Source organism: Ambystoma mexicanum, chromosome 5q (genome assembly GCF_040938575.1).
Source record: "Ambystoma mexicanum isolate Mex_15411 chromosome 5q, UKY_AmexF1_1, whole genome shotgun sequence".
Classification (NCBI taxonomy): Eukaryota; Metazoa; Chordata; class Amphibia; order Caudata; family Ambystomatidae; genus Ambystoma; species Ambystoma mexicanum.
The window spans coordinates 693,788,395-693,815,080 of record NC_090933.1 but is presented as its reverse complement, the minus strand read 5'-3'; the positions used below and the strand labels follow the sequence as shown (position 1 = coordinate 693,815,080).

The following is a 26,686-nucleotide window of genomic DNA, read 5'->3' as shown; positions in this document are numbered from 1 at the left end:
GATCAAGGGACAGACCTCAATAAATATGAGAAGACAGTAAAAAAAAGTGGCCAAACATTATGAAAAGAAGCTCAGCACTATCCTCGAACGCTATAAATTCAGCAAGAGGGTCCAGGAAGATGGCGAGAGTGTGGAGCAATACATTACGAGTCTGAGGAAGTTGTCAAGAACCTGTCATTTTAATTCCCAGCTGGACAAGCATCTTAGGGACCAGTTCATGCTTGAATGCAATAACCAGAAAGTCAGAGAAAAACTCTAGGCAGAAGATAACCCGTTGTTGGATGTCGTATTGTGGGTGGCAAAAGAGGTGGAGCACACCGACAACTGAATCAAAATGTTGGAAAGTACAGTAAAAAATATAAGCATATCTAATGAGGAAAGCAAACTGAGGCCGTCACATGCGCAGCCCACTGACAACAAGGACAACATTATGCCTTTTGATGAGACATTGGGAATGAAAAGGTATCACGAGAAGGGGCGAAGACTGAGTTGTAAAAATGACAGGAGAGGCAGAGCACCTTTCCGTGGACGTAAGAACAGTCCCAGCAGATGTTATAGATGTGACAATGTGGGTCATTGGGTGGATGACCCTGCATGTCCTGCATTACAAATAATCTGCCAATTGTGCAAAGGAAGAGGACACCTATCTAAGTGCTGTAAAGTGAAGAAAGCCACAACAAATTACATTGGTGATGAGCACAGTGAAGGAGAGGCAGAAGAATGTGTCTACAGGATTTCAGGCGAAGTTGATGATGAGCAGGAAATTGAAAGCCCCATATCCACAGTATGTATCAATGGCATTGTCATGGATATGTTGATTGACTCAGGCGCTAAAAACACGCTGCTGCTTATAAGTCGTTGGGGTCGTTACAAGCCTGAGCATCTTCATGGACCGAATATCAACCCCAAGGCGTATGGAGGTGTGGCGATTGACATAATTGGTTGGTTCTGGGGTGATTTAAAATTCAAGGGGAGAACAGCTAGAGGAAAGATCTATATCATGCGGAAAGGAAGCACCCCTTTATTGATTTGGACACATCAACAGAAACTCAAGGTCAGATTAGATCCCAATGCAGAAGAGTCAGTATTCGCCGTTGAGAGAGGCAGCACTCTCAAAGCCCTCAGTGACAAGACGCAAACAGAGTGAAGGAATATTTTTAAATGAAATTGGATGTTTGTGTGGATTTGTCCACAAGATTCAGATGAAAGGTCACCTCACCAGCCTGTAGTACAAAAGCAACAAAGTATTCCTCTGTCCATAAGAGACGAGGTGAAAACTGAATTGAGAAAATTGGAGTCACAGGGCATCATTGAAAGTGAATGGGTTTCACCGTTAGTTGTATTGAGGAAAAAGACAGGGAAACTCAGATTATGCGTTGATATGTGCGAATTGAACAAATGCGTGATCCCTGAGAGACACCCGCTAGCCAATATTCAAGAGATAGTGTCTACAATTGGCCCCAGCAAATTTTTCTCCACGTTGGATTTAATGGCCCCATATCATCAGGTCAAACTTCATCGAGAATCAAGAGTCCTCACAGCTTTCATAACACCTGATGGTTTGTTTCAGTATAAGAGAATGCCTTTCGGCCTCATTTCAGCAGCGTCAGTTTTTCCGAAAATCATGCATAAAATGTTTGATGGCACAGATGGAATTATATGTTTCAAAGATGATATACTTGTTCATGCTGACAATCTATAACGACATAATGAAAGGTTGAAATATGTGTTTGAAAGATTAAATAGTGCAGGAATGACATTAAGCAGGGAGAAGTGCAAAATCAACCGTACAGAAATTGAATATTTGGGCCACATTATTTCAGCCGAAGATGTGCGCCCAAAGAAACAACTGTCTGATGCAATTGAGAAGATGCCCAGTCCGACCTCCAGAGAGGAGGTTCGCAGGTTTATTGGAATGGCGTAGTATTACTCGAAATTTGTTCAAAATCTTGCAGAACTTAGTGTGCATGCATGAGCTTCTCAAGCGGAGAGATGTTTTTACATGGTCCTTAGAATGTGACGATTAATTTTCAGCCATCAAGTTGGCCTTAGCCAAGGCTCCAGTTTTACAGAATTTCAGAATCGACCGCAAAACCATAGTCACCACTGATGGCAGCAATGTCGGATTAGGTATCGTCATCACTCAAGAATATGATGGAGAGGAATTTCTTATAGCATTTGCATCTAGATTATTGAAAAATGCAGAGAAATCGTATGCCACAATCGAGAAGGAAGCTTTAGCCATCAGATGGTCTGCTGATAAATTTAGGAATTTCATACGGGGCACAGACTACAAACTGTTGGTTGAGATTTTCACGTCAAAGGGTCTGGATAAGGTGTCGTGACAAATCAGGAGGTGGGTCACGCAGATGCAGGAATTTGATTACATAGTGAGATATGTGCTAGGTGTTATGAACAGATCGGCTGATTGCCCATCCAGACTCACATATGCAATGGATTCTGACAAGGAAGATCCAGACGATGAGGTGGTTTTCAGCATTGACACTACTCCCATTCCACAAGATGAATGGGAAGGAGCGATGAATGAGGATGAGCCTCTTTGTAGGTTGAAAGAGCTAAAACAAGAAGGTGGAGATGGAATGAGGAGGAGAAGTTACCTTGGTGATGCAAGACTAGTGCCTTATTGCAATATCATCAATGAATTGAGTCTCCATGGCGGTTTGGTGATGCGTGGGGACAAAATCATTCCACCTTTGAATGTACGATCAGGATCAGAGACCTTGGTCACGAGGGACATCAAGGCATAATCAAGACCAAGCAGAGGATAAGAAACGAATATTGGTGGCCAGGATGTGACATCCAAATAGAGAGAACAGTTTGTGACTGGATCCTTCGTTGTAACAGTGACAAAGTGTGTGCAAGTTCAAGGCATCCTATGGTTTTGACTGAAATCCCTGTTAGACTGTGGGACAAATTGTGTTTAGATGTTCTAGGCCCTGTATGGAGTGAGGGGGAACTTTTTTTTTTGTCTAGTGGTGATTGACTTATATACTCAGTGGGCGGAGGTATTGATCAAACCAGAGATCACTGCCAAGTCAGTCATTTGTTTTCTGAATGAAATCAGTGGACGTGAGAGTTTGCCAAGGTGTATAGTTACCAATAATGGTTCCCAATTTCGGGCTAAGGAAATGGAAGAATATTGTAGAGCACATTCTATTGAACACAAGTTTAGCACCATATACAATCCCCAAATGAATAGTGTCATTGAGAGGTTCAATCGCATTCTCAAGGAGGCCATTCAATGGGCATGATCAAATGGTCTAGATTGGAAAAAAGCTGTGAGGGATACCATGGTTGCTCCTTGTTTGTTCCCTCATTGCACAACAGGTATTTCTCCTTTTGAACTCAGTTGAGGGCGTAAGGCCAATACAAAGTTGGTCCCCCTCCTCATTAGCTCCCAGTCTCAGACCTTAATCCCTCTTTCTCCCCCCCACCCCACAGCTTTCCATTCCCTCGATTGCGCTCTGCTACATGCTCAGTGTTCTGGTCGGCGGCAGGCTGTTTTTGCAGGTAAGTGGGTAATCTGTGTCCATTGTCTCGGTCCTTTGCGCCTACTTTGAGATCCCATTCTAGCATTATGCCTACTACGAGGCAGCAAACTATGCTGAACATAAACATGGGCATAGACCACACCAGGGATTTTGATACAGTGACTACCCCGGGGTCTGGACCACATAGGAAGCATTCCAATGCCTCAGGTAGGGAAGAACTTCCCCCACATTCACCACTCCTGGGTTCCAACAGGAGCGGTAGCTGCTTATCGGACATTTTAGACAGAAGCTTTGGGAAAACATCTCCTACTTTCCAAACTTATGCTCATCAGCAAAGACTTTGGGAGTGATATTTAGAATGAAGACAAAGTGGCACGCTCCCCCTCACCCATTTCTATGCACTCGCATTCAAAGGGTCCCAACCCTTATAATGATCAAGGAACGGTAATTGGGATGTTCCCAGAGAACACAGATTTTGATAACTCAGAAGATTTTATATCTAAGGGCGACCAGTCTGGGTCAAATCAGCAAACACCAATAGGGGAGCAGTCAGGAGATATATCTGCATTAAGTATTGACTTGTGGCTGGATGTCCTTAAGGTATCAGAAAACTGGCAGCTCTTTAAGGAACAGATGCTTCGGCACCTTACAGCTTGTTCAAACATTGAGGATTTCCAGAGATGGGTTGGGACTGTAGGTCCAAACTCGTTCAGGTCATCCTCGCCACACTCGCCGAAGCCTACTCAAATAGTACCTATAGGAAAGGAAAAATCCTCCCAAACCTCCATATGCTTGAATGACCATCATCAGGGTTGTCAAACAGACCGTTTCAAGTACCCCGTCCCAGATGGGTCACTGCAGGTGAAGGTTGTTACCCAGCCTATGGTTTAGTGGGTGAAGTACAATGGGAGGTCTCTTGCCATCCATTACGCCAGTTATCCTATCAGACCACCCCCCTTCTACTATAGACATGCAACACAAAAAACAGCTATGGCTAATATCATGGATTCTAATTTAAGGAGCTTTGTTTTGGATTCTAGAAAACAATGTCATTATTAACATAGATAAGCTGGACCAATTTGAGTCCAGGGAGGCTCTTAATAAAATACCGACATGGCTTAGCCTGAAAATTTGTCCCAACTGCATCAGAACTCAGGATTTGAGGGTCCTTCCCAGAACACAGATTGATAACTGGTTCCTCTCTGATAACACTGACTGTATCATTGTGGGATATGGGTCTAGCAGCTTACCCTCATTCTTGAACAACATTTCAAAATTGCCTAAGAATTGTCCTGAACCATTTATCTTCTTATTTTGATCATGTTTTAGTTTTGCCCATCTCTTGTAGTTTTGTCCTTGATTAATAGTTTTTGTTCTTACCCATTTCCTAAATTTTTAACTGTAATGTTTTATAGTTCTTGTGGTCAGCTTCCTGGCTGGCTTTTTTTGTATTTGCTTGTTTGTCTGCGCCCTCATGCCTCAGGGTCAATGGCGTACGGTATAAAAAGAAAATCAAAATAAAATAAAATCTAGCAAAATTAAGTACAAAATAAGATCATTTTAAACATGTATAATTGTACTGCATGCCTACTTCTCCAGGCTCTACATTCAATGAAATACAGGAACTTGGTTGAAAGATTAAAGATACAGCTCTAGTTTGCCACCAAGTAGGATCATGCTCTCACTCCATCTTTTTAGCAAGCAGGTTTGGCACGTGTTATTTCTTCTCTAAAACAAACATGTTTTCCTCAGATCGGATTTTATTTTTCATTGTATTTGAGTTAAAATAAAATAAATAAGAACAATGTCAATATGTTAACGCAATATCAAAGAAAAACATCCTCAAATATTATTAGTATCCAGTTGGAGGGGGTGGGGTGGCAGCCTCCCAGACAATGAGGATGCTGAAAATGGGGGAATTACCACATGGTAATGCCCCGCTCCGAGCCGCCATCTTCCCCCACCAGGGAATCAGGTAACTGCTCCCCTTCCTCTCCTCTCCTCTCCCTCCCCCTTCAAATCCCCCCTCCTTGCCTCCATTTACCAGCATTTCCGCTCCTCTTCGAGAGTGGACGCGCTGGAAACACTTCTGTCGCAAGCACGTCTGCTCTCAATCTGCATCACACCACCATGGAAAGACTCCTGTTTCCATGGCAGCCATTTATTTGGTTACTTTTTTTAATGGCTGCCATGGAAAGGGAGAACGGAGTAAGTTTGCCCTTCCTTGGCGACCATTTTTGACTTTTTCTTTTTGCGAAACTGAGCTTTTCACAACAGAAAGAAATGTTTTTAGTACCCCGGTTTCACAGGCCGGGGTACTAATAGCAATAAGCCCCTCTCTTCTCTGGGGCCTGTAACTACGGGCCCCGGAGCATTACCTGAAGTGCAAGGACCTCCCTGCTCGGGGCTTAATTACACAATTGGCTAAAATGAGATGAAAAAATTGAGGACACATTAATTGAAAAGGGGATAACTAAATATACTTAAACAAAAACCTTAGAAACGACAAGTGAGGGATCCATAAACACTTTTTTGAGCACAATTTCTCATCTGAAAAGTGAACTGCATATGATCTTATATCCCATCAAGTGGGCCGTTTTTACCACAGATCATTTAGAGAGGTCACAAAAGGTCAGTCCATTGTCCTGAAGCATTCAGCATTAGTGAGAATTGCTTCCTGGAGCAATAAATGCATTCATCTTTTGCAAAGCCAGTTAGCAACCAAAATTGGAAGGCTGCTGTGTCAGTGTGAGGGTATCTGGCACTCAGCCAAGTTGATAACCTTTCTAAAAAATGTGTAGTTTCTGCCAAACCTATCCCAGAAGATGAGGAATTAATTATCCTCTGCAACAGGAACAATTGGGATATCATTTTGTGACATGTGTGCTGTATTGCGCAATTGCTTGCCTGGAAATAAGCAAACAAAAACGATCTTTCACCGTGCAACAGCAGCTGGGACAAGTGATTTGGGTAAAATACGTTGAGATTGGTAGGGGTGCAAAATAATTGGACGATCTTCTTATTAAAATGTAACATATGCTTAGTGGTTATATGACAAGCTCTTGCTGTTTTAAGGCCATCTTTGTTAGTACAGGATCCATGCTCAAGCATTCGGCAAACTGTTTCCATTTGAATAAAATGGGATCCAGGTCTAGTTTTGTTTTGTTTCCTCTACCAGTTCCCTGCTTGTGGACAAGACCTCCAAATACAGACAAACAGTGTCATCATACTGAGGTCTGACGAAATGTTTCATTTGTAGTAATTTGAGAGAGACTGTAGAGCTCATGGAATTCCGCAAAGGATTAGGGTGTGTTTCCTGATATAGTTGTCTATCTCCAGTATCACATTAGCCAAATATTTCCAGCTGATTCGATCCAAGACGATCTCCTAGAGGTCTTTGTTCCCTCATTGTACTTTGCACTTAGGTGTAAATGTTAGTTGCAGGAACCTGGAGATTAAAAAACAGTGTGTATTTAATATCCTAAATGATGGAAGGAAATCCTCTGCCATACATATTGCTAAGGGTTGTCCACAGTGCCCAAGTATTCAATAAAAGCCTCAATATATTTTGGTAGGTCCCACGTCATACCAAGATATTGGGGCTCATTATGGGGTTGCCAGTAAAACCCGCTGGTAGGCGGTGGGTTACCAGCAACCCTGTAACACCCTTACCGCCACCTGAGGGCGGTGGTAACAGTAAATCCCCATTTCCATGGAGTCCAACAGGACTCCATGGAAATGGGGACACAGAAGCACTGGCACTGTTGCTAATGGTGCCAGTGCTTCCATGACAACCATGCCGGTTGGGGCCTGAAAACCCAGCAGGTCAGGCCTGCCAGGGGATCCGTGGTATCGTCGTAGTATGGCGGCCCGGAAAGGGCACCGGTCAGTTATTTCCGGACTGCCATACTCGGAATGAGGGCCATAGTTTCAAAGGTTTGATCTGTATTCCCCAATTGTAGTATCTAGGATCAGTCCATGCAAGACCCCAAAAACACAAAATCTCAGTTTCTTTGTAGCCATACGAATAAGAGAAAGGCATTGGTATATTGCTTTGAAATATTTGCTCTTTACTTTTTTACATTGTATGGAATTTAAGGTTAAGAACATGTGGGGTGGGCATCCACACCAATGTTACCTTCATGAATTTAGAATTAGGTGTAGTTCCTCTTCCCTCTGATTCAGTATGAACATGCAAAAATCAGAAAAAAAATGGAAAAAACTTCCACCAGTTAGTAAACCAGTGATAATCGTAAACATTTTGATTTTTAATTCCTGTTTTGTAAAGCATGGAAGAGGGAGAATTCAGGGCTTCAAACCGTTTGTTGACAGCATTTTTAGAAGACATTTTTAGAAAATAAATGTTACATTTCTATCTCCTTAAACCCTTCCCAAGAAACCCACAAGAGATGCCTGTTGGAACGACCTTCATGTGGAGATGGGGCAGGGGGGGGGGGGAGGTCCAGCTGTTGTTGGCACATCTAACAAACAAGAAACGTTACGAGGATTTGAATGTGGACTTAATCACATTTATTTTAAAAAAGGTTCTGAGAATCCACCAGGGGGCGCAGAGATGTGCTGAAGCATCTCAGCTCGTCTCCTCCGAAGGGCACCTTTTGAGGGTCTTGAGCCCCCCCAGCACCCCCAGAGTGAGGAGTAGACCATACCCCCACCTTGCCATCGTTGGTGGGCACATCACCCCGAAATTTGGACTTCCGTGGTGGAGCCGCCGTGAAACCGCGACCCGTTTTAGTTTCGAGGGATAGTGACCCCTCCCCCCTTCGGTGCCGCGGCTCCACGAGAAGCTACGCGGAGCCCGGGCTTGAGAGCGGCCTGTGGCAAGGCCGAGCGACGCTGGCTGGCGCCTTCCCCCTTCTCCCTGGAGGGAGGTAGTGGTGGCAGGACGCGCCTTAAAAGTAGCTGAGCCCGCTCTCGTTGGGTCCCCCTGTGCCTGAAGAGCTGCCTCGAGGCCCGTGGAGAGCGAGATCGGGCAGAGGAAGAGAGCCCCCGCCGAGGGCATACTGCGCCGTGAGAGGTGCGAAAGTGGAGAGCTTGGACAGGGACCCGAGGCACAAGGACGGCAGGCGGGGCCCTCCCCCTGGCCCGCTCAGATCCGATGCGGCATCAACCCTACGGGGTGGCACCAGCCATGAGGTGAGGACATCACGGTGAGACCCGAACGGCACCCTGAGGGCCTCCAAGATCGTGGGATGAAACAGAGTAACATAGGGGGTGGTCCACTACCCCTTCCATTAAACCGGGAGGGTTATTGAGGGAGTCTCCTGGCATCCGCGGGACCCCCCGGGGAAAACTGCCAGTCATAGACAGTATAGACTCTTTGGCAGAGGGCCCGCGACCAATCCTTTAGGCATCTCCCGCCTGGCTGTGGTGGTGTGTCAAGACGCATGCCACAGGAGATCCCATTTACAGGACAAGGAAAGACTCAGAAGTGCGGATACGAGGTGGAAGACCTGTGGCGGTGCATTCTGCACCTACAAGGGGGAGCCTGTGAGCGACCAGGACCTCCTGCGAAGCGTCTTCGTTCCCTGTGCTTCCAGAGTGATCAGCCCCTGCCCCTAGCGAAGCCGGAGGTGAGGCCCCCTGAACACGCGCCTTTTGGAGGCAGACCCCTCGAGTGAGAGATGTCCAGGGGGGGCCTATGAGCTGGAAGGAGGCACTAGAGATTACGGCGTCTGTCCCCGGGCCCCCAAGTACGTCCTGAAATGGCGGCACAGACACCAGGAAGCTGCAGACACTAGCACTGTCACCAGGGGCATGGCGGCCCTCCTGGAGGAAATCAGAGGCTTCAGGGCAGATATAGCGCTGCGACTGGACACCCTGGACAAGAAAGTTGACAAAATAGACGATAGAGTTCTCGCGCTCGAGAATCACACTGCTTCCAACGATATCTTCGAGACCCAATTCGATATGCGCCTTGCGGAGCTTGAAAGGAGGGAAGAGAAATGCGCCTTGAAGTTGGATGACTTAGAGAACAGGGAACGTCGGTGTAACTTGCGCTTTTTAGGTTTCCCGGAGCACGAAGGTGAAACACAAGCGGACATTAATAAAGCTGTTAGCGCAGTGGTCGGTTTGCTGTTCGGATGGGCCAACACGAATGTGCCCACCATCGACAGGGCCCACAGAGCGGGCGCACCCTCCAGAGGCCCCAGGTCCATTCTAGTTCGCTTTCACTATTTTGCCGAGAAAAGCAAGATTCACGAATTGGCTCGCAAGACAGTCCCAGTGGAGTGGGAAGGGGCCCAAATCTCAGTCTATCAGGATCTGTCAGCTTTTACATTGGCAAGGCGCCGCCTATGCTCTCCGCTGACAAAAATGCTCCAGTCCAAGGGGGTCCGATACATGTGGGGGTACCCCTTCTCACTCTCTTTTGAGTTTGAAGGCTATAAGTATGCCCTGGTGACGGAGGACGACATCCAGAGAATGTCAGGCGAACTATTGGCTGGTCTGAATATGGAACTGGTTGACCAGGAGGGTGAGCGAGCTCCGACAGGCCCAAAAGGGACTAGGGCCCCAAGGGAAAGACGCAGGGTTCGTGGCCAAAGGAAATTCAGGAGATTGGCCCCGGCATCCCCGGAGCTCCCGGACACATGAAAGGGCTTGTGGTGTTCAATGAAAAAGCCCGTAATCGACTTTGTGAGTGGATGGGGGTAATAATTGTTTATACCCAGGGATGAGCCAGGGGGAGGGGAGGGCTCGAGTTGTTATTAATCAAGAGTTAGTGAGCCCGGAGGGGGAGACAATGGTGGCCTGGTTGGCGATAGGATGACACCAAAGACCTGCCAGGCGATCGGGGGGAGGGTGGAGGAGGGGGGAAATTAAGGGTGTTGGGATTTTGGAGTTACAGTTATGGAACGCCAAGTTTTGGGGTCTACTACGCACCCCCAGGGCTTTCACGAGCCTCTAATGGGGTGGGCAAGCACTGTGGGAGCAAGAACCGTTGCTGTTTTTCGAGGGGAGCTACGAGCCTTTATCAGTGTACTAATGGATGATTTGCTCCAATACTTGACAGTGGGATCGTTAAATGTGAGGGGGCTCAATTCGCCTACAAAGAGGTCGTTGTTGGTGCGGGAATTTGCAAGGCTCCGGCTTCACTTCTTATTTGTACAGGAAACTCACTGGGTTCGGGGCAAGGAACCAAAGCTCAGAGCTAAAACCATTGAACAGGTATTCACAGCATTTTCTCAGGCAAAGAAGCGAGGAGTAGCTTTGGTGGTATCCCCCGGGGCCCACTTTGTGTTCAAAGTCTTGAAATCAGATCCAGATGGACGATATCTTATGGTTAAGGGGGAGGTGCGGGGCCGGCTGTTTACTCTGGTGTGTATTTATGCCCCGAATGAAGCACAGGATGCCTTCTGGGTTGGAATGAAAGAAATAATAATATAATTCTCGGAGGGTACCCTATTGGTTGGTGGAGATTTTAATATGGTTCTATGCCCCGAGAGGGATAGGAAATCTGCTAAACATGCGCCTTCACAAGAGACTTGCTGTGGCCTTTCGCGAAGTGAACAGGGAACTGGGCCTGAGTGACACATGTACCTCCAAGCAGGGTCGGAATCCCGACTATACTTTCTACTCAAGGCCCCATGCAGCTTTCTCCCGTATTGATTACATTTTGGTTGAGACTTCGCTTCAGGGGGAGGTCACTGATTCGGGAGTGGAGATTGTCCCCTGGACTGACCACGACATGGTAAAAATTAGACTGGGTCTGCCCCCTGCCCCAGCAGTCGGTTCCCGGTGGAGGTGTAATGACCTTCTAAAGGACAAAGAGGTCCGCCAATCCCTTCTGGTGGCCATAGAGGACTATTTCTCCCTCAATGATAACGGTGAGGTTGGGGTCATGGGAGTATGGGAGGCAAAACACAGATGTTCCCTGGGAAATGGGAGGAATTGCAGAGGTTACGAGCCAAGTTGGCGGACCTCCTCGTGGGACAGACGGAAAAGAAGCTCTCTTTCTTAAAACAGAAATATATGGAAAAGGGGGAAAAGGCGGATAAGATATTGGCTTGGAGGCTTTGTGAGTTCAGAAACAGCAGAAAGGTGAATTCCATCTACACCCCGCAGGGGGACTCGACAGTGAGGGATAGTAAAATCGCGGAACAATTTAGGCGATATTATGAAAGGCTGTACAGCTCGGAATACGTGGGAGATGTGAACAAGGTTGACAGCTTTCTCGACTCCCTCCCGATCCCGGGCCTCCACCCCGACAAAGCTGAGTCACTGGAGCTGCCCATAACCCCACAAGAAATAATAGATACCATATCCTCGCTGAAAAGCGGAACGGCCCCAGGGGACGATGGCTATTCAGTCAAGTTTTATAAAACTTATCGGTCCACGCTTGCCACATTCATGGCCAAGATGTTCAATGCTGCGTTGAATCAGGGCTCCCTCCCACCCGCGATGTCGGCTTTGATTGTAGTTCTCCCCAAGGAGGGAAAAAATTCCGCCTATTGCCAATCGTATCGCCCCATTTCCCTTCTCAACACTGATGTTAAAATCCTGGCTAAACTCCTAGCAAATAGGTTGGCGAAACTCCTCCCTTCCCTAGTACATGGCGATCAGGTGGGTTTTGTTTCGGGGCGCCAGGGATCAGACAACATTAGGAAAACCCTCGATCTCGTGCATGAGGCTTCAAAACAAGAGGTGGAAGGCTACCTTCTTTCGTTAGACTCAGAAAAGGCCTTCGACCGTGTCGAGTGGCCTTACATGGGCAGAGTTCTTCGCAAGATGGGGTTGGGAGACAACTTCTGTGGGTGGATCGCAGCACTTTACAACGGCCCCTCAGCGAGAGTATTGGTCAACGGAGACACCTCAGAACCGTTCTCCCTCTCCAGGGGCACCCGACAGGGATGTCCCGTCTCCCCTTTTATATGCCTTGGCGATGGAACCTCTGGCTGTAGCAATCAGGACAGACCAGGAAATCACAGGGATAAGGTGTGATGACTGCGACTTTAAACTATCCTTATTCGCAGATGATATCCTGGGCTACCTAACGAACCTCCAGGTCTCCCTACCACGGTTATTTGATCTCATACACTATTCCGGCTCCTTCTCGGGGCTGAAGGTAAACACGTCCAAGTCTAGCATAATGCCCATGGGTCCAGGGGAACAAGATATTGAGGGCAGCACCGAACTACTGGGGGTAAGAATAGAGCGGGAATCCATCAGATACCTGGGCACCACCATCCCCAGAGACCTCTCCCAACTATAACAATGCAATTTCCCGGAGATCTTGGCTCAGGTTAGTAGTGACCTTAAACGTTGGGCTCCCCTTACACTCTCTTGGCTGGGGCGCATGGTTACGGTGAAGATGAATATCTTGCCCCGCCTCCTTTATCTCTTCGCGGCGTTCCCCGTGGTGATACCCGATGCCTTTTTTGAGGTACTCCAATGCCAGGTCCTCCAATTTATCTGGAATGGCAAAAGGACAAGAGTCAAGACTTCTACCTTGACCCTTCCAAAGTCAGATGGTGGGTTCGGTCTCCTGGACTTCAGGCTTTATTATAAAGCAGCCCAGCTCCGAGTGATGTTGGAACATATGAGGGATGACATGGGAACATATTGGACTTATATTGAGGACATTCATGCCCACACGAGAAAAGTTAGAAACCTTTTGTGGGCCCCCCCAGGGCTCTCCCCTCACATCTCAGAACTCAGCCCACCTTGGCGGCCCTCTGGGCGGCTTGGAAGCCTAACGTCGCTAACAAACAGCTATCCTCTTGGCCATCCCCCCTGACTTCGCTCTGGGGCCCCCCTATTGATCTGGGCTCCAAGGGATTCCGAGACACCCAATCTTGGTCAGACATGGGCCTAGAGAGAATCTCGCAATTGTATCGTGAGGAGGGCTTTATAGAATATGACAAATTGACCGAAACATTTGCAGACAACCCTCCCTCAGTCTTCGAATACCTACGCTTGAAGGGGATCCTGACCCACCCTAGCTGGGCCGATCATCTCAAACGCCCCCTCACCCCTTTCGAGACTATCCTGGCCAAAAGCACAACTCGGAAGGGCTCCTTACCTATGTTCTATAGCGTCTTGATAACAGCGGACCTGGAGGGCAGACAACCTTTCAAAAAGATCTGGGAAGCTAGGCTGGGCATGCCTCTGGATGACCATACTTGGAGGGCAATCTTTAAATGCATTTTCACGGGTTCTCTATATACGGCTGCTATGGAACATAGCTTCAAAATTCTCCATTCATGGCACAGCCCCCGGCCACCCTGTCCAAAATGTTTAGGGATGTGTCCCCCTTTTGCCCCAGAGGTTGTCACCAACGAGGCACATGGTTTCATCTGTGGTGGGAATGCCCAGTCATTCAGGTTTATTGGTCGGAACTACTTAGTTGGATTAAGGAAATTGAGGGGTTCTGCACGACCTTACTGCCATTGGAAAGCCTCCTGGGCATCTCCACGCCGGAGACAGAACTGAATGCGTTCCCTAAGGTCATTGGGGCCATGTTGAGAGCGGGCAGTCTAGCGCGCGCCCAAAAGTGGAAAGGTGCATTGGCCCCATCCGAAGAGGAATGGCTCTGCAAACTCAGGTCGATTTTCATATATGAAAAGCTTACCGCAATAACGAACGACACCATGACGGAATTTGTGCAAGAATGGACTGCAGTTCTTCTCCATGAGGATTGTATTTCTATGCGCCTGTAGAATGTATCTTAGGTTGCCTCCATAAGGCTAATTCACGATCTGAACCCACTGTGTCAAGTGATTTGTCTAATTGGTATTTGGCAAGCAATCGTTCTCCCCAGAGCTATTATTTTTCGTGAATCCTCAAAACTTGGTATGTTGAAATTGGGCGAGGGTGGGGGGGGGGTGGTGGGAAGGGAGTTATTATTGGAAAAACCGACAACTTGTTCCTCTTTTTGTGTCTTACTGGTGGAACGGACCGTTTTGTTCAGCCCTATATGTATGTTGTCAATAAAACAAATTGAAAAAAAAAAAGGTTCTGAGCTGAAGCGGTAGACCTTTAACAGCTAAGTGGCTAATTTCCTATTGTATTGGAATGCCATAATTTATTCCATATAAAGTGATTTGCTAATTTATTATGCAGACCATGGTTCAAGCCCACTTCTGAAGAGTGACTCCTTTCCTGACCGCCACCCCCCACATGTTTGCCTTTTTATGTATTTTGTTTTTAAAGAACATTCAAGAAAATAGGGTTACACCAAAAAGAAAATCTAGGCAAAATGCAAAAACGTTCAACGGCTACACTATTCAAGTAACAACCATTAACCAGATTGTTTTGTGCTAGCAGGCTAGACTGGTTATTACAGTGGCGCGAGTGTGGTTGGAAGGCAGGCGTTGCAAGTGAACTAACCGGGGAACCTGTCACACTGGTCCAGCTGCCTAATGTGCAGGCTGGGCCGCCTGGTAGTGCAGTTTCTTACCTGGTGCTTTCCATCTACTGTAGTCTGCTTTATGGAGGTCTCGCCTGAACCTCTTCTGTGGCATTGGAATCAAATAAATACATCACCTGTGACCCGGCAGTCCTTTAGAGAAATGAAATCAGAATAATCTTTCAGGTATTCAAGTCATTTTCTGCAAAATGGTCTAACTTCTGTCCCCCTGCAGCCCAGCAGGGCTCTTCCTCACATGCCCACTAAAAAGGCCAGTGAAGAAACACAAATGCTTTAAAATTATTTTGTATCTACCTATGTATTGAAATGCTGTAATAAAGAGTAGTCAAAATGCTCCATTAAATCGCCACCTGAAATGACTAGTCTGAGTCACATATTTTGTTGTTACATTTTTACACTTTATAGAGAGCCCGTTTCCTGGATCATAACTTTTTCTGTGCCCAATTCTCTAAAAATCAGAAAATAGAAAGCAACCACTGAGGAAGCAATGCATTTGTCGCAGTATTCAAAGAGGTAACCTGCCTATCCCTGTGGGCTGTGCATGAACACAAACGATTCACTGCCCTCTTGCCTAAAATGGGGTTGGGAGAAAACAACCCACAGCAGTGTATGATTGGCTCCAAGAAGCCACATCGTCCCTGGGAATGCATTTCAAAGTGATGTGCCTTAAAAGGCAGGTCGCTGTGAAATGCTGAAAAATATTTCTATAGCTTTTCCAGGTACAGGAGTGCAAGTGGTGCTGCGGTGGTCCATTTTATTTATTTATTTATTTATTGGGCATTTATAATGTGCCTATACATCAAGGTGTTTCAAAGCGCAATACCACTGTTACCCCACATAACAAACGTACAAATGGATCGGTAATGACCCGCTCATGCATTGTTGCATACATCTCTAACTGTTACAAACAGTAACTGGATGAGGTTTTTGTTTTCTGTGCACATTAAGGGGCCTTCTCATTTATGAATGTGGGATGTACTTAGAAATGCACAGAAATGCCCAATCTTTGCACATTTGTTCATGGAGGGAGGGCACCTGGGTGTGCGCATCTGAGATGTGCTCATGCAGATGTCCTTTGTGAATTGCTATGTTAAGTTGTCTCATACCGTGCATTGGCATAGTCTCTAAGTCGCTCGCGTGGCTCTGTAAGAAAGGACAGGGCGGGTTAGTGAGGGGAAGGGGATAGAATAGAAGTTGTACTTGTCTGTTGATGCTTGAGGAACCAGGAGGACCTGGCGTCCTGTGCGAGTCTGTTTTCTAATTGAGTTTGATTCTTTGCAATGGCTTGTATCCAGAGGGTTAAGGCCCAGTGTCAGGGATTGTTGTTTGTGAGTGTTTGTTTTGTTGGATGTTTGTTTTGTGTGTTTTGCCTGTATTTTGTCTGGCCGATAGAGCTTGTGTGGTACTTGGGAGGTAGTCCGGAGAGGAGCAAAAGATGGGGCGGTTAGTACATTGGCTGCTCTTAATGCTTTCAAAGTGCAATACCTTGGCTACCTTCACAATACTTCTGAATTGTCATACATAAAGCGGTGGACTGGCCTATAGGGAACTCTGGAGATTTCCCATAGGCCTCTACACCGTGAACCATTTTTGTGTAGGTATTTCCAAATGTTCTCATAGGAAAAGGGTTGGGCTTGACCAAATTGTGTAATTTGGGGCCACTTTGAAAATTATTTCCAGGCCTCTTTTGGTTCCCAGTCCACCTCTGCATACATAGACTAAACGTCACAATTCTTCCTTCCAAGTGCAACACATTGGCTAATCCTCGCTGTTCTAATTGTAATAAATCGTCTGTCCTCAAGTGTTCACAAGTGTGATACGGCTAGCATTGCAATTCTTCCAGCTGCAACATACTGGCTACCCTTAAAATCATTCAGTTGCAATACATCGCCCACCCTCTCACTTTATGTAAGAGCAGTGTATTTGCGATCCTCATATCTATAGTGTGCGACGTATAGGCTAGCTTTAGCATTCTTCTAAATGCAACACCTTGGCTACCCTCAAAAATCTTCATGTTTTCATATGTGTGGTGTATTTGTGATCCTCATGAATCAATTCTGTGCGACACACACGCTAGCTTAACCATCTTCTAAGTGCATAAAATGGCTACCCTGTAAATTACTTCTGAGTACTCATCAGGAGCAGTAAAAGGAGTATCCTTTGCAATGTGTCCAAGCGCAACACATAGGCTGACCCTCACATATTCTTGGAGATGCAATCTATAGGCTAATCTGCACAATCCATCCAAGTGCAATACACAGCAAAACAAAGAGTACAGTGCAAGACAGCTTAATGGTAAGAGTAGGTAATAGTAAAGCAGGATTGGCAGGGTTGTACCAGAGCACAGTCATGGCTTTACTCCTCGCCCATACCACCTTACCTGTATGTAGCTGTAGGTTGTCCCGCCAGGCGTCCACGTACAATTGGGTAAAACTGTTTGCGCAAGTGAATAAAATGTGCATCCCATCACTTGAGTTAAAAAAGGACCCTCTGCATCATTCACAAGGTTTTCTGGGGCCTGGGGCAGCGTTACATCCAACTCTCCCTAAATACCTCCCTGCTAGAGCCTTCGGTCTTCTAGCTCCAACTTTCTGCAGATGAGATGCTTTGCCAAGCAGATAGTGGGGTAGATTGCTCTTCCGCAGGTGTCTCCCTCTGGAAGGGCCTCCCTGGCCCTCTCAGACTAGAGTCGGATCTCCTTAAGTCCCAAAAGCTTCTCAAGACCTTCCTTTTCTCTTCCTACTTGCCTCTCCCCTCCCTTGCTAATGGCCCCTCTGTCTCATCTTGACTGGCGGCCTGGTTCCTTCTGATTCATACAGGGCACCAGGCCCTCCTCGACAAGTCTATCCCAGCACTTGGTCTCCCCTGAGCCGCTCCCCCCTCTAACCTGCACTTGCCTTGCAAGGCTCCCTCCACCTGCATCAGCCTAGCTGGGCCTGCACCCGTATTGAGCCAATCCAGCCCCGTCCTCAAACTTCCACGTGGACCAGTCTTCCCATGCACTCTCTGCAATGCCCCTGGCACTTGTTCACCTTGCTTCCCCTTAGCACTTGCCTAACCCATGGGCCCTCTTCTCCCCCCAGCAAATGTGCACTCGCCACTCCGACCTGCACTTCCTTTCCCTCCTTAGCATTGTTTTTCTTCATCCCTGTTCCCCCTCCACCCTCCTTTTGCCTTGTTGCGCCTTGAAACACCATTTGCTGTATAGCAACATTATAAATCCCCAATAAATAAATAAAAAATAAATCACTTGAATGTTTTAATTTTGCTTGCGGGTGTATTCCTAATTCTTGTGCTTTTGGTGCAGGTTATGGCTTGAGCCTGGCCTAGCTATGTAAAAGAGCAAGGATTTACGGTATGGGCCTATAAAGTTTCTGTGATAACCTAGTAGAGTGCATTAGGACCTTTCCATCTTTAGTCTGCTCACTTCACCTTTATGGTGTCTTCTGAGAACATTGTATGGCTGCCATTTTATGTGGGAAACATGGCTTGATCTAAAAGTAAATGTCATTATTTGATTGAAGTAAGTCTATCAAAAGCAAATTCATAGTCCCAGCATAGGCATGAGTCAAATCCCCTTAGTTAGAAATCTGAGAGTTATCATGGACCCAGATTTTGCCATGGCCCCACAGGTGATCACAGTTTCCAAAGATTGGTTCTGTCATTGTAAAAGACCGACAAATCGTACCCTCTGTTTCGATTATCCTTTTAATCAGCGTGCGATGGCAGTCAGTACTTTCATGTCAGCAAGGTTAGATTTTGCCAATGGCATCTATGGATTTCTGCTGCGTGAATCCTTTGATTGCAGAGTCCTTTTGGTGGTTGTAAGACTCCTGTTGAGACTGCATAGATTTGACCAGGTCTCCCCGGGTTTGGCATCTGCGTTGGCTCCCACCTAAATAGCCAGTCATTTTGAAATGCTTGTGCATTACATTAAGTCTTGCATCAGGAAAACGGCATGCGTCTACCAGGTAGGATCTGCCAATATCTTCCCAGGCGGGCTCTCTGCTCAAAACTCTTAAACTAACTGAAGATCTCAGCCTATAAGGGGAGAGTGGGAGGTTGCTCATTCCCTGCCTCAGTGTCGAAAGCTTGGAACAACCTCCCTTTATTGTTATGAACTGAATATAACTGACTGGCCCCTCTCATAAACCTAAAACCGATCTTTTAAAATCATTATTATGGCTGTGCTATTTCATTGTTGCTTACCTACTGTGGGCCTCATTCCAACTGTGCGGGTCCAGTATCAAAGTTGCTGGTAAGCCTACCGGCACCGTTGTTACCGGACCGGCACAGTACGACTATGGGCGGGTGCCGTGCCACCTGCCAGGATCAGACCTGGCAAGCAGAACGGCACCCGGCCACAGAATTTCAAGGAAGCAGCGGCACCGTTAACGGTGCTTCCATGGTCCCCATTCCCATTGAGTCCAACTCAAATGGGAATGGGGATTTACATTTACCGGAGCCTGACTTCCCGGAATGCCGGGGTTGTAATACCCTGGTGTTTCCGGCAAGCCAGGCACCGGTAAATATTGCAAGTCCGGCGGCAACATGCTGGTTTAACCGTAATGAGGCCCAATGTCTGCCTATGAGTTTTCGATAGCACCGAGATGCCCTTATGCTGGAATGCTATGCTGTATAAAACCCATACCAGAGACTAGAGGGAGAGCAGTGGGTTTTCAGGTAACCTTTGAGATGTGTTAATAGTTACATGCGAGACAACCAGGACACATCTTGTAACCCTTTTAATCTCCTTGATCAAGTAAAGGTGTGTCCATTGTAGGGCTCCTCAAAAGCACAGTTGCGGGCTCATTTGATAAGAAATGTTAACTGTGTGCAGGGGACTACCAATGATCGATAACATCTGTGTGTTTTTGGGACACTGCTGCGACATGAAATGGGGTGGGATCACCTTAAGGGGAGTGCCACCTTAAGGAGGCAAAAGGGAGTTAAGGACACGGGGAACGGAGGGAGGAAGGGGAGGGCCTTCTAAAACCCAGCACACAATCTGGAAAGAGACAATAGAGAAGGTTTGCTTTCAGAATGGCGCTGGCATGATTATTGAGAATATGGCAGATGAAACAGAGAAGGAGCGTGGCCGAGGGATAGCTTGCTCCAGTCCAAGGTAACACTAGACACAGCAGTCACCTGTGTGCATATTTTTGCAAACCATAGTGCAAAAGTAAACCGTAAAAACAGGTGAAATCACCCTTTTGCTATCCATCTTGTAAAAGAAGGCAATGCTGCTTACAACCACTGCAGACAGATTTTTACAATTGGTTACTATGGAATTAGGCTGCTGGTAACCTGTGCTAAATCCAGGCGGATTCCACAGGAATCCATTTGTTATAAGCCTGCATGAAAATCTCATGCAGGCGTGTAACAAAGCGGTTTTGTAGGTCAAGGTGGAAGGATTAGGAAGAAATGGAATCCCCGAACTTGGTCTTCAACTCTGCCTGCAAAATGTTCCTCAAATCACTTGGAGCACTGAGTAATGTGTAAACCATGATATGTCTTGTTTTACTGCTCTGGGGCATAGAGAAGGAGCTCCTTAGTTGACATGAGACTCCAGAGGAGGATGGCATGGTCATTCATTACAAACATTGATGACCAGTGTCTCTGCCCTTACCATTTGCCCTTCTCTTTTAACTGTTTCCCCCTCCCTCTTCCCTCACCCTTTGCCCCCGGTCTCTGTTAAATGGACTGACTGAGTCTGTGAACCTCATGGGTTGAGAGATTGGGCAGCTGATCTATGGTGTAGGTGTCAACAAATAGATTTGTTAGGGGGATGTGACTATCTGATCACAAAGGGGGGGTGCGCTTACATAAATGGCAGCAGCATAAGGCAATCACGCCTCACAAAAGGCTTCTTAGCGCACCCTAGTGACAGGCAGCAGGATCAGGCAGCTGAATAGCAATAGAGGCAGCAGGCGTAAGCAGTCAGAAGGTGGCAACAGCAGGGTCTGATAGACAGTTTGAAGGGGACAGATCAGGGAATCGGGCAGTACATGGACTACTCAATGGCTGCTGGGAATTTAGTTGCAATTGAATACACAACATTGTCTTTGCCAAAAATAGCCCAAATAACCATTCCTAAATTTAGACAGAGCTTTCAAACCCCTTTCTGTCATGGAGGTGTAGGCTCCCAAAAGCAAGCGATTTTCCATATGCATGCACCTGCACAAACACATCAGCTTTTTACATTTTAAAGGCACGAGGACAACCCCATCACTCCGTGAATTCCACTCATTCAAACTCACTAAGCCCAGGGCCCACAATAGGAGGCAATAGCTCCTTCATGATGAAATGATCTCCTCAAACCATTCTTATTCATTTATGTCAATCGTTTTTGCAATCTGAATAACACACATGCCGTTCAATGGCATTTAACAGACAACGTTATACATACATATCACATGAACACCTCACTTAGTATAAAGCATACAAAGTGAACCCGACCCTTTCCCCCACATATAATCCTAAAAGAAAAGGAAACTATTAACTCATCATAAACAGCACATGTACACTATATAAAAAAAACATTGACAGTGTGAAACCTTATTATAGTTGCAGGTTTTACCCGGACATTGGGCATCCAGGTGGCAACAGTGTACAAAAAAAGAACAAACACTGATGCCATCTATGGCTTTATCTTTTTAGCAAAGGACACTGGTACACCACTGAATATCAATTAACCTATTTGATTTCAAACACTATCCTAACAATTTTAATCTCTTTAAAAAAAAAGGTCCCCAAGCACACAACTCAATTTAAAATATAAATTAAAACAAAAGCAATGCATGGATTGTGCAAAATCTCTTGCATCACAAAATACAAATTACTTTGCCAATTGTAAAAATCAAGTGTAGATACATTCATTCGAAGTTCATCAAGTTGCTTACATGACTTGGATTCTGGTGATGGCGGGGAGATATTCGACACGGCCAGGTCACTCTTGGACTTTTTGGGCTTCTTTGCCTTCCCTTGCCATGGCTTATCATAACTTCGGAAATCTCGTCTTGTTCCCTTGTTTTCTGCATGAATGAAATAAAAGAAAGTTACATACGTTTTGTTGCAAGCACTGGCATGTTGGCTTTTGAAAATAATTTTTTCTAAAAAACATTATGGAGGTGGTTTACAACTGTTGACAATTTGTATCACATGCACAAAAATTCAGCACGTTAAGGGGTGTTATTGAAGGACCCACGAAGCAGAAAAGGGGAAAGGAGTGAGATGAAAAATAATGAAAAAAAACTTGTTGGGCACACAAGACAATACACAATTAAACTATTGTGTCTATAATTAAAACTTGTACCAAGTCCCAAACCTGTAAATAACATTTTTGTTAGTGCCCACTAAACATTTCTTGAATCCATGTGTCCACACTTGTCTGACTTTCAGTCAGATTTCAGAGAATTATTTCCATCCACATCATTCGGTATTTGTAAAGACAAGTTGGGCCTCATTACGAGTTTGGCCACGAAATTGGCAGTAAGTCTGCTGGATGGAATTACTTTTACCGCTGTGTCATCTGGCGGAGTAACCGCCAAATTAGGAGTTGACAGGTGTACACACCAATCATCAGAGGTAACAGTAAATCCGTCAAAAGGAATGACCGTTATCGCCTTAACTCAGTGTAATTCCATCAGCGGAATTACAGCAGAGCAGAGAAGTCGTCATGCTGCAGATGGGAAGTTCTGGGAAGTTCTGCGGTGGCCATCTTTAAAAACTCATTCCACTCAAAATCACCAGTTTAGAAAGGCCATCTGAACTTTGAAGTCAGCCAAAACATGTCTGTAGTAAAAAACAAAGCAATGGTGCCACAACAATGCAGCTTCGAATGCCAAACTTCAGGTGTTTGCTCATTCTGAGAAGCTGTATGGGGCCCAAAACAGACAGATCTCCCATCTGTGCAAAAACACCATCTGGATCGCGATGCGGGTCAAGGTGTCAGCAGTTTTGATTGTCCCACTAGACTGTGCGGACATCAAAAATGACCTCAAAGCCAGAGTTTGCACTCTAAGCCAATCACTGTCATGAGTCCACAGTGACTGAAGGAGGTACAATAGAGCCGCTTCAGCCAACATCGTTGAATGCGACAGTGAGCCCCATCCTCCAAATGGTAGGCCTGGAGGGTGTTGAATCGGCAGACGTCAGAGCTGGCAGCCAGGAAGATCCAAGTGAGTACATAGTGAAACGTGGTCCTGCTTCACACCAATCCCAATATAATGACAGCATCCACACGTTCAGTCATCCAGCAGGAAATTTGCACAACACACAAAACACCACAGGACTGTACATAAATTGGCATGGTAGGTGTGAACCCCCCAAAAGCCCCACCATCAAGTATGAGGAGGTTGTTCATGTAGGACATGCACAACAAATATGCCACAGCAAGTAACATGGACAAACAACTGATCACATGGTACATCACCTAAAACTGTTGGCAGCACACTAAGCACACATACATACACAACACAAATCAGCCTAATGTCAGTCAACCACTTAACGCATGGCACAAATCCGACATTTGCAGGTGCACTAGCCCAACAGACAATAAGTGCAACAGTCTGGTACCAGAAAGGCCTCTATGAAGAGAGTGTCACAAAATGTCACACACACACTACTATGGCTACCAGGGCACCCCTCGTGTGACAGTAGTACAAGTCATGCATGCAACATTGGCCTTGCTCTACAGGGTCACCCATGACATTGCACAACCGTAACGCACATGAGGCCACAGTCCAGGAAAGGTAGACATTCCCAACATCAAAGAATCACACCAAATCATCAAGCCAGTAACCCATGATACCATTGCCATTTGAACAAAGCACTCATGTGGCCATAGCACCCTTGGCCCCCAGTGTTCCCCGTCCCTTCAGGAGACCACCCCCTACAACATTTCAATTGGGCATTGAAGCAATGTTTCCTGTCCTCCAACAAGCACACAAGACAACCAGGGCCCCATGGAAGGCCCAGCCGACCTAGCCCACCTGCTCCTGGCAGTAGCAAGAATGCATCTGGACATTCTGCATGGGCCAGTGTTGCAGCATCCAATGAGTCCAAAGGCATTGCTGCAGTCACCTCTGTGGGCACCGGCACACGTGCCATGGTCATGGAACCAACTCTTGCCATTACGGAGCCTGTAGGACTCCCTCCCAGCCCGCCACCTTCCACTACTATTGCCACAGTTTCTGGGGTGCTAATCACCCACCCAAAAGAAGACACTAGTAAGGTTGTCGAGCAAGTGTCATGATTTGGATGAAATGAACATCTGGGGCCAGGTGTGGCCCTGGCCCCAGATGTTCGCAGAGGTGAACAATTGTGTAAGTGGACAAATATGACAAGTGACCTGTAAACAGTTTGTTTAAACATTAGGAGCAATGCAGCTGCAATGAAGAGCAAAATAGGTTGTGCTACACAATGTAGGGTTTAAAAGTAGAGAGCACATACAAGCTTAAAAAGGTTGAGTAGACCCAGATACGGTTGCGCAAAGTAGCATATTGAAGAATATAGGTGGAATTAGATGGCAGCATACATGGACTGTGACTACACGTATGGAGGCATGCAACACACAAAGAACATTAGCATGCCGGAGAGTAAACCAATGTACTGGCATTTTAGACATAACTGTGAAAAGCCTTCATTCTGAAATACTGAATCCATACATCGAAAACTGCAGTACACACAGTTCCAAACCACAAAACATTCAGACAGACGCATGGGTGCCCAGGTTATGAAACAGGCTCCCCCCGCCCCAACAGGGAATCAAAACCACTATATACCATTTCCCAGAAGTGCACAGCAAGCAACTCAAAACATTAATTTGTTTCTATTGGTAGCATTGAGAACTTACAGATGGAGTTTGAGCTCCAGGTGTAAGAGGCTACCGTGCCAAATAGCCTTTTAATACATAAATACACAGAGCATCAAATATGGGTTAAAAACTCAATAAATAGATGAAAATGAGTTCTGAAGTAGTCGTCCCCTACCAAGTGATCAGAACAATGCCATTTATTCCTGGCTTGACTAGGCAGCGCACCAGTTATTTCCGTGGTGCAGCCAAACACAGGGGCAGCGTCAAGGCCACAAACAAACTGTCACATGAAGATCTCAGGCCCGAGTATAGGAAAGAAGTTGACTTCTTCAAACTGTATCATGGCAGTCCGCCCATCTTTCCATCCTCACCATGCATCCTGACATCAAATAAAAGTGCCAAAAACACACTTAGAAGGATTACTAGTGGGTCTCGTACCTAACAGTACACCCACACTACTTTTATCACATAAAAAACACAACTTGTGATTTCTAACCAAAATGTGTATAATGCCTTCCAGGTGAACTGTTTTTCCTTTATTCTTTTTCCCTGGATTGGCAATTTTAAAAAAGTAAAAAATGGAACAACTCTTTTGAGTCAATGAACCATACTTCGTAATATTCCAGGCATGAAGCAACATGCAAAGGAACTACTGAAGCATTGTATCTCTCTCACAGGTGTTGTAATATCCACTTGCGTAGCCCTCTGTGCCATAAAGGTGGTCCTTTGCTTGCAAAAGGTCTATACAGGTCTACCGGTTTCAGTGGTATGGTGATTGTCGCACTTTCTTCAGGGCCACAGCACTCCTAAGGGTGCTGCCACGAGAAACAAGGACGTTTCTGTGCTGACTTTTCACTGCACCCTAATTGCGTATTCAGCCAGGCCATGTGAGATCAAGGACTATTTCTTTTACAACAGGTGAGTCTTCCTTGTGGTCCTGCTTGAACCTAGTTTAATTCTGCTGTGACAGCAACGACTTTGCTGTTGCGCCGAGAGCAGCCGGCGAAAACAGCAAAGCTGTTCTCACAATTTGGTTAGTAATCATAAATTGTGTTTTTTTATGTGATACAAGTAGTTATTGTGTCAAAATAGTCATAGGGCAAGTCTCTTATCCATCCCCTAACCCTAGATAAGTGGCCCCTCAGCGTTGTCTAGGACTAGTCACTACACAAGGGAATAGATAGAATGGTTGAAGGGCAAGTAGCTCTAAGTTACATTTAAGGTAACTTTAAAAAGGAAAAGAAAATGAATCACTAACCTGACATTCTGTGTGTGAAAAAAATCAAATAAAAGTGCCCAAGCTCACATGAGCAAACCTCCTGTTAATTAGGAAGCGTCTGCCAGGTTGGCCACCGGAGCATGGTGCCAAACAATAAGGTAGCAGAATATAGCATAAATGCTTTTAGTAGGATGAATACTGCAAAATGGTCAAAAATGCTTAAATGAAGAACAAATCTATGGAACGCAACTCTAAACAAGTCCTAACACACATGAGCTATAATATAAACAACAATACACACTTCAGATCAGGATGGGATGGAAAAAGCACTTTGAAATGGGCAAAAGACTCATGTAACTTTGGCTAAAATTGCAAATTCACAGTAAACTTTTACTATGCGATATTGGAGAAAAACCGGTCAAATACACTGTTTCGTTAGTTGTGGATGTAGCTAAGGGTCTTCGGTATCAGTGAGAGTTGAAATTTCGTTTCTATCTTAAAAAACTGAAGTTATAGAGGTTTTAGTGAGAGGCGTTTTTGCAAAAGAGGCGTGAAAATTAAAACGGGAATTTGGTTTTAAAAATGACAGATGGGTTTCATTACACTATATTAATGACTATGAAAAAGAGGATGCCACACATGAAACTTCACAGCTACGTGGCCAGTGCAATCAGTCTGTGGTGGATACTCGATTTCTGGGAATTACTTTAGTCATTCAAAATCACTAGGGAGTTATTGTTTTGTAACACAGA

At 45.8% G+C, this 26,686-nt stretch overlaps 1 protein-coding gene across 3 annotated transcripts in view; it reads right to left on the bottom strand.

Annotated features, from left to right (window-relative positions):
* The window catches only part of C5QH8orf34 (chromosome 5q C8orf34 homolog), a 1,794,780-nt gene that overhangs the window by 1,350,501 nt on the left and 417,593 nt on the right, over positions 1-26,686 (bottom strand). For all 3 annotated transcript variants that reach the window (XM_069621157.1, XM_069621156.1, XM_069621158.1), the window contains exon 3: positions 21,801-21,932. In XM_069621157.1, coding sequence (XP_069477258.1) covers positions 21,801-21,932 — 132 coding nt within the window. The remainder of the gene's footprint in view (positions 1-21,800; positions 21,933-26,686) is intronic.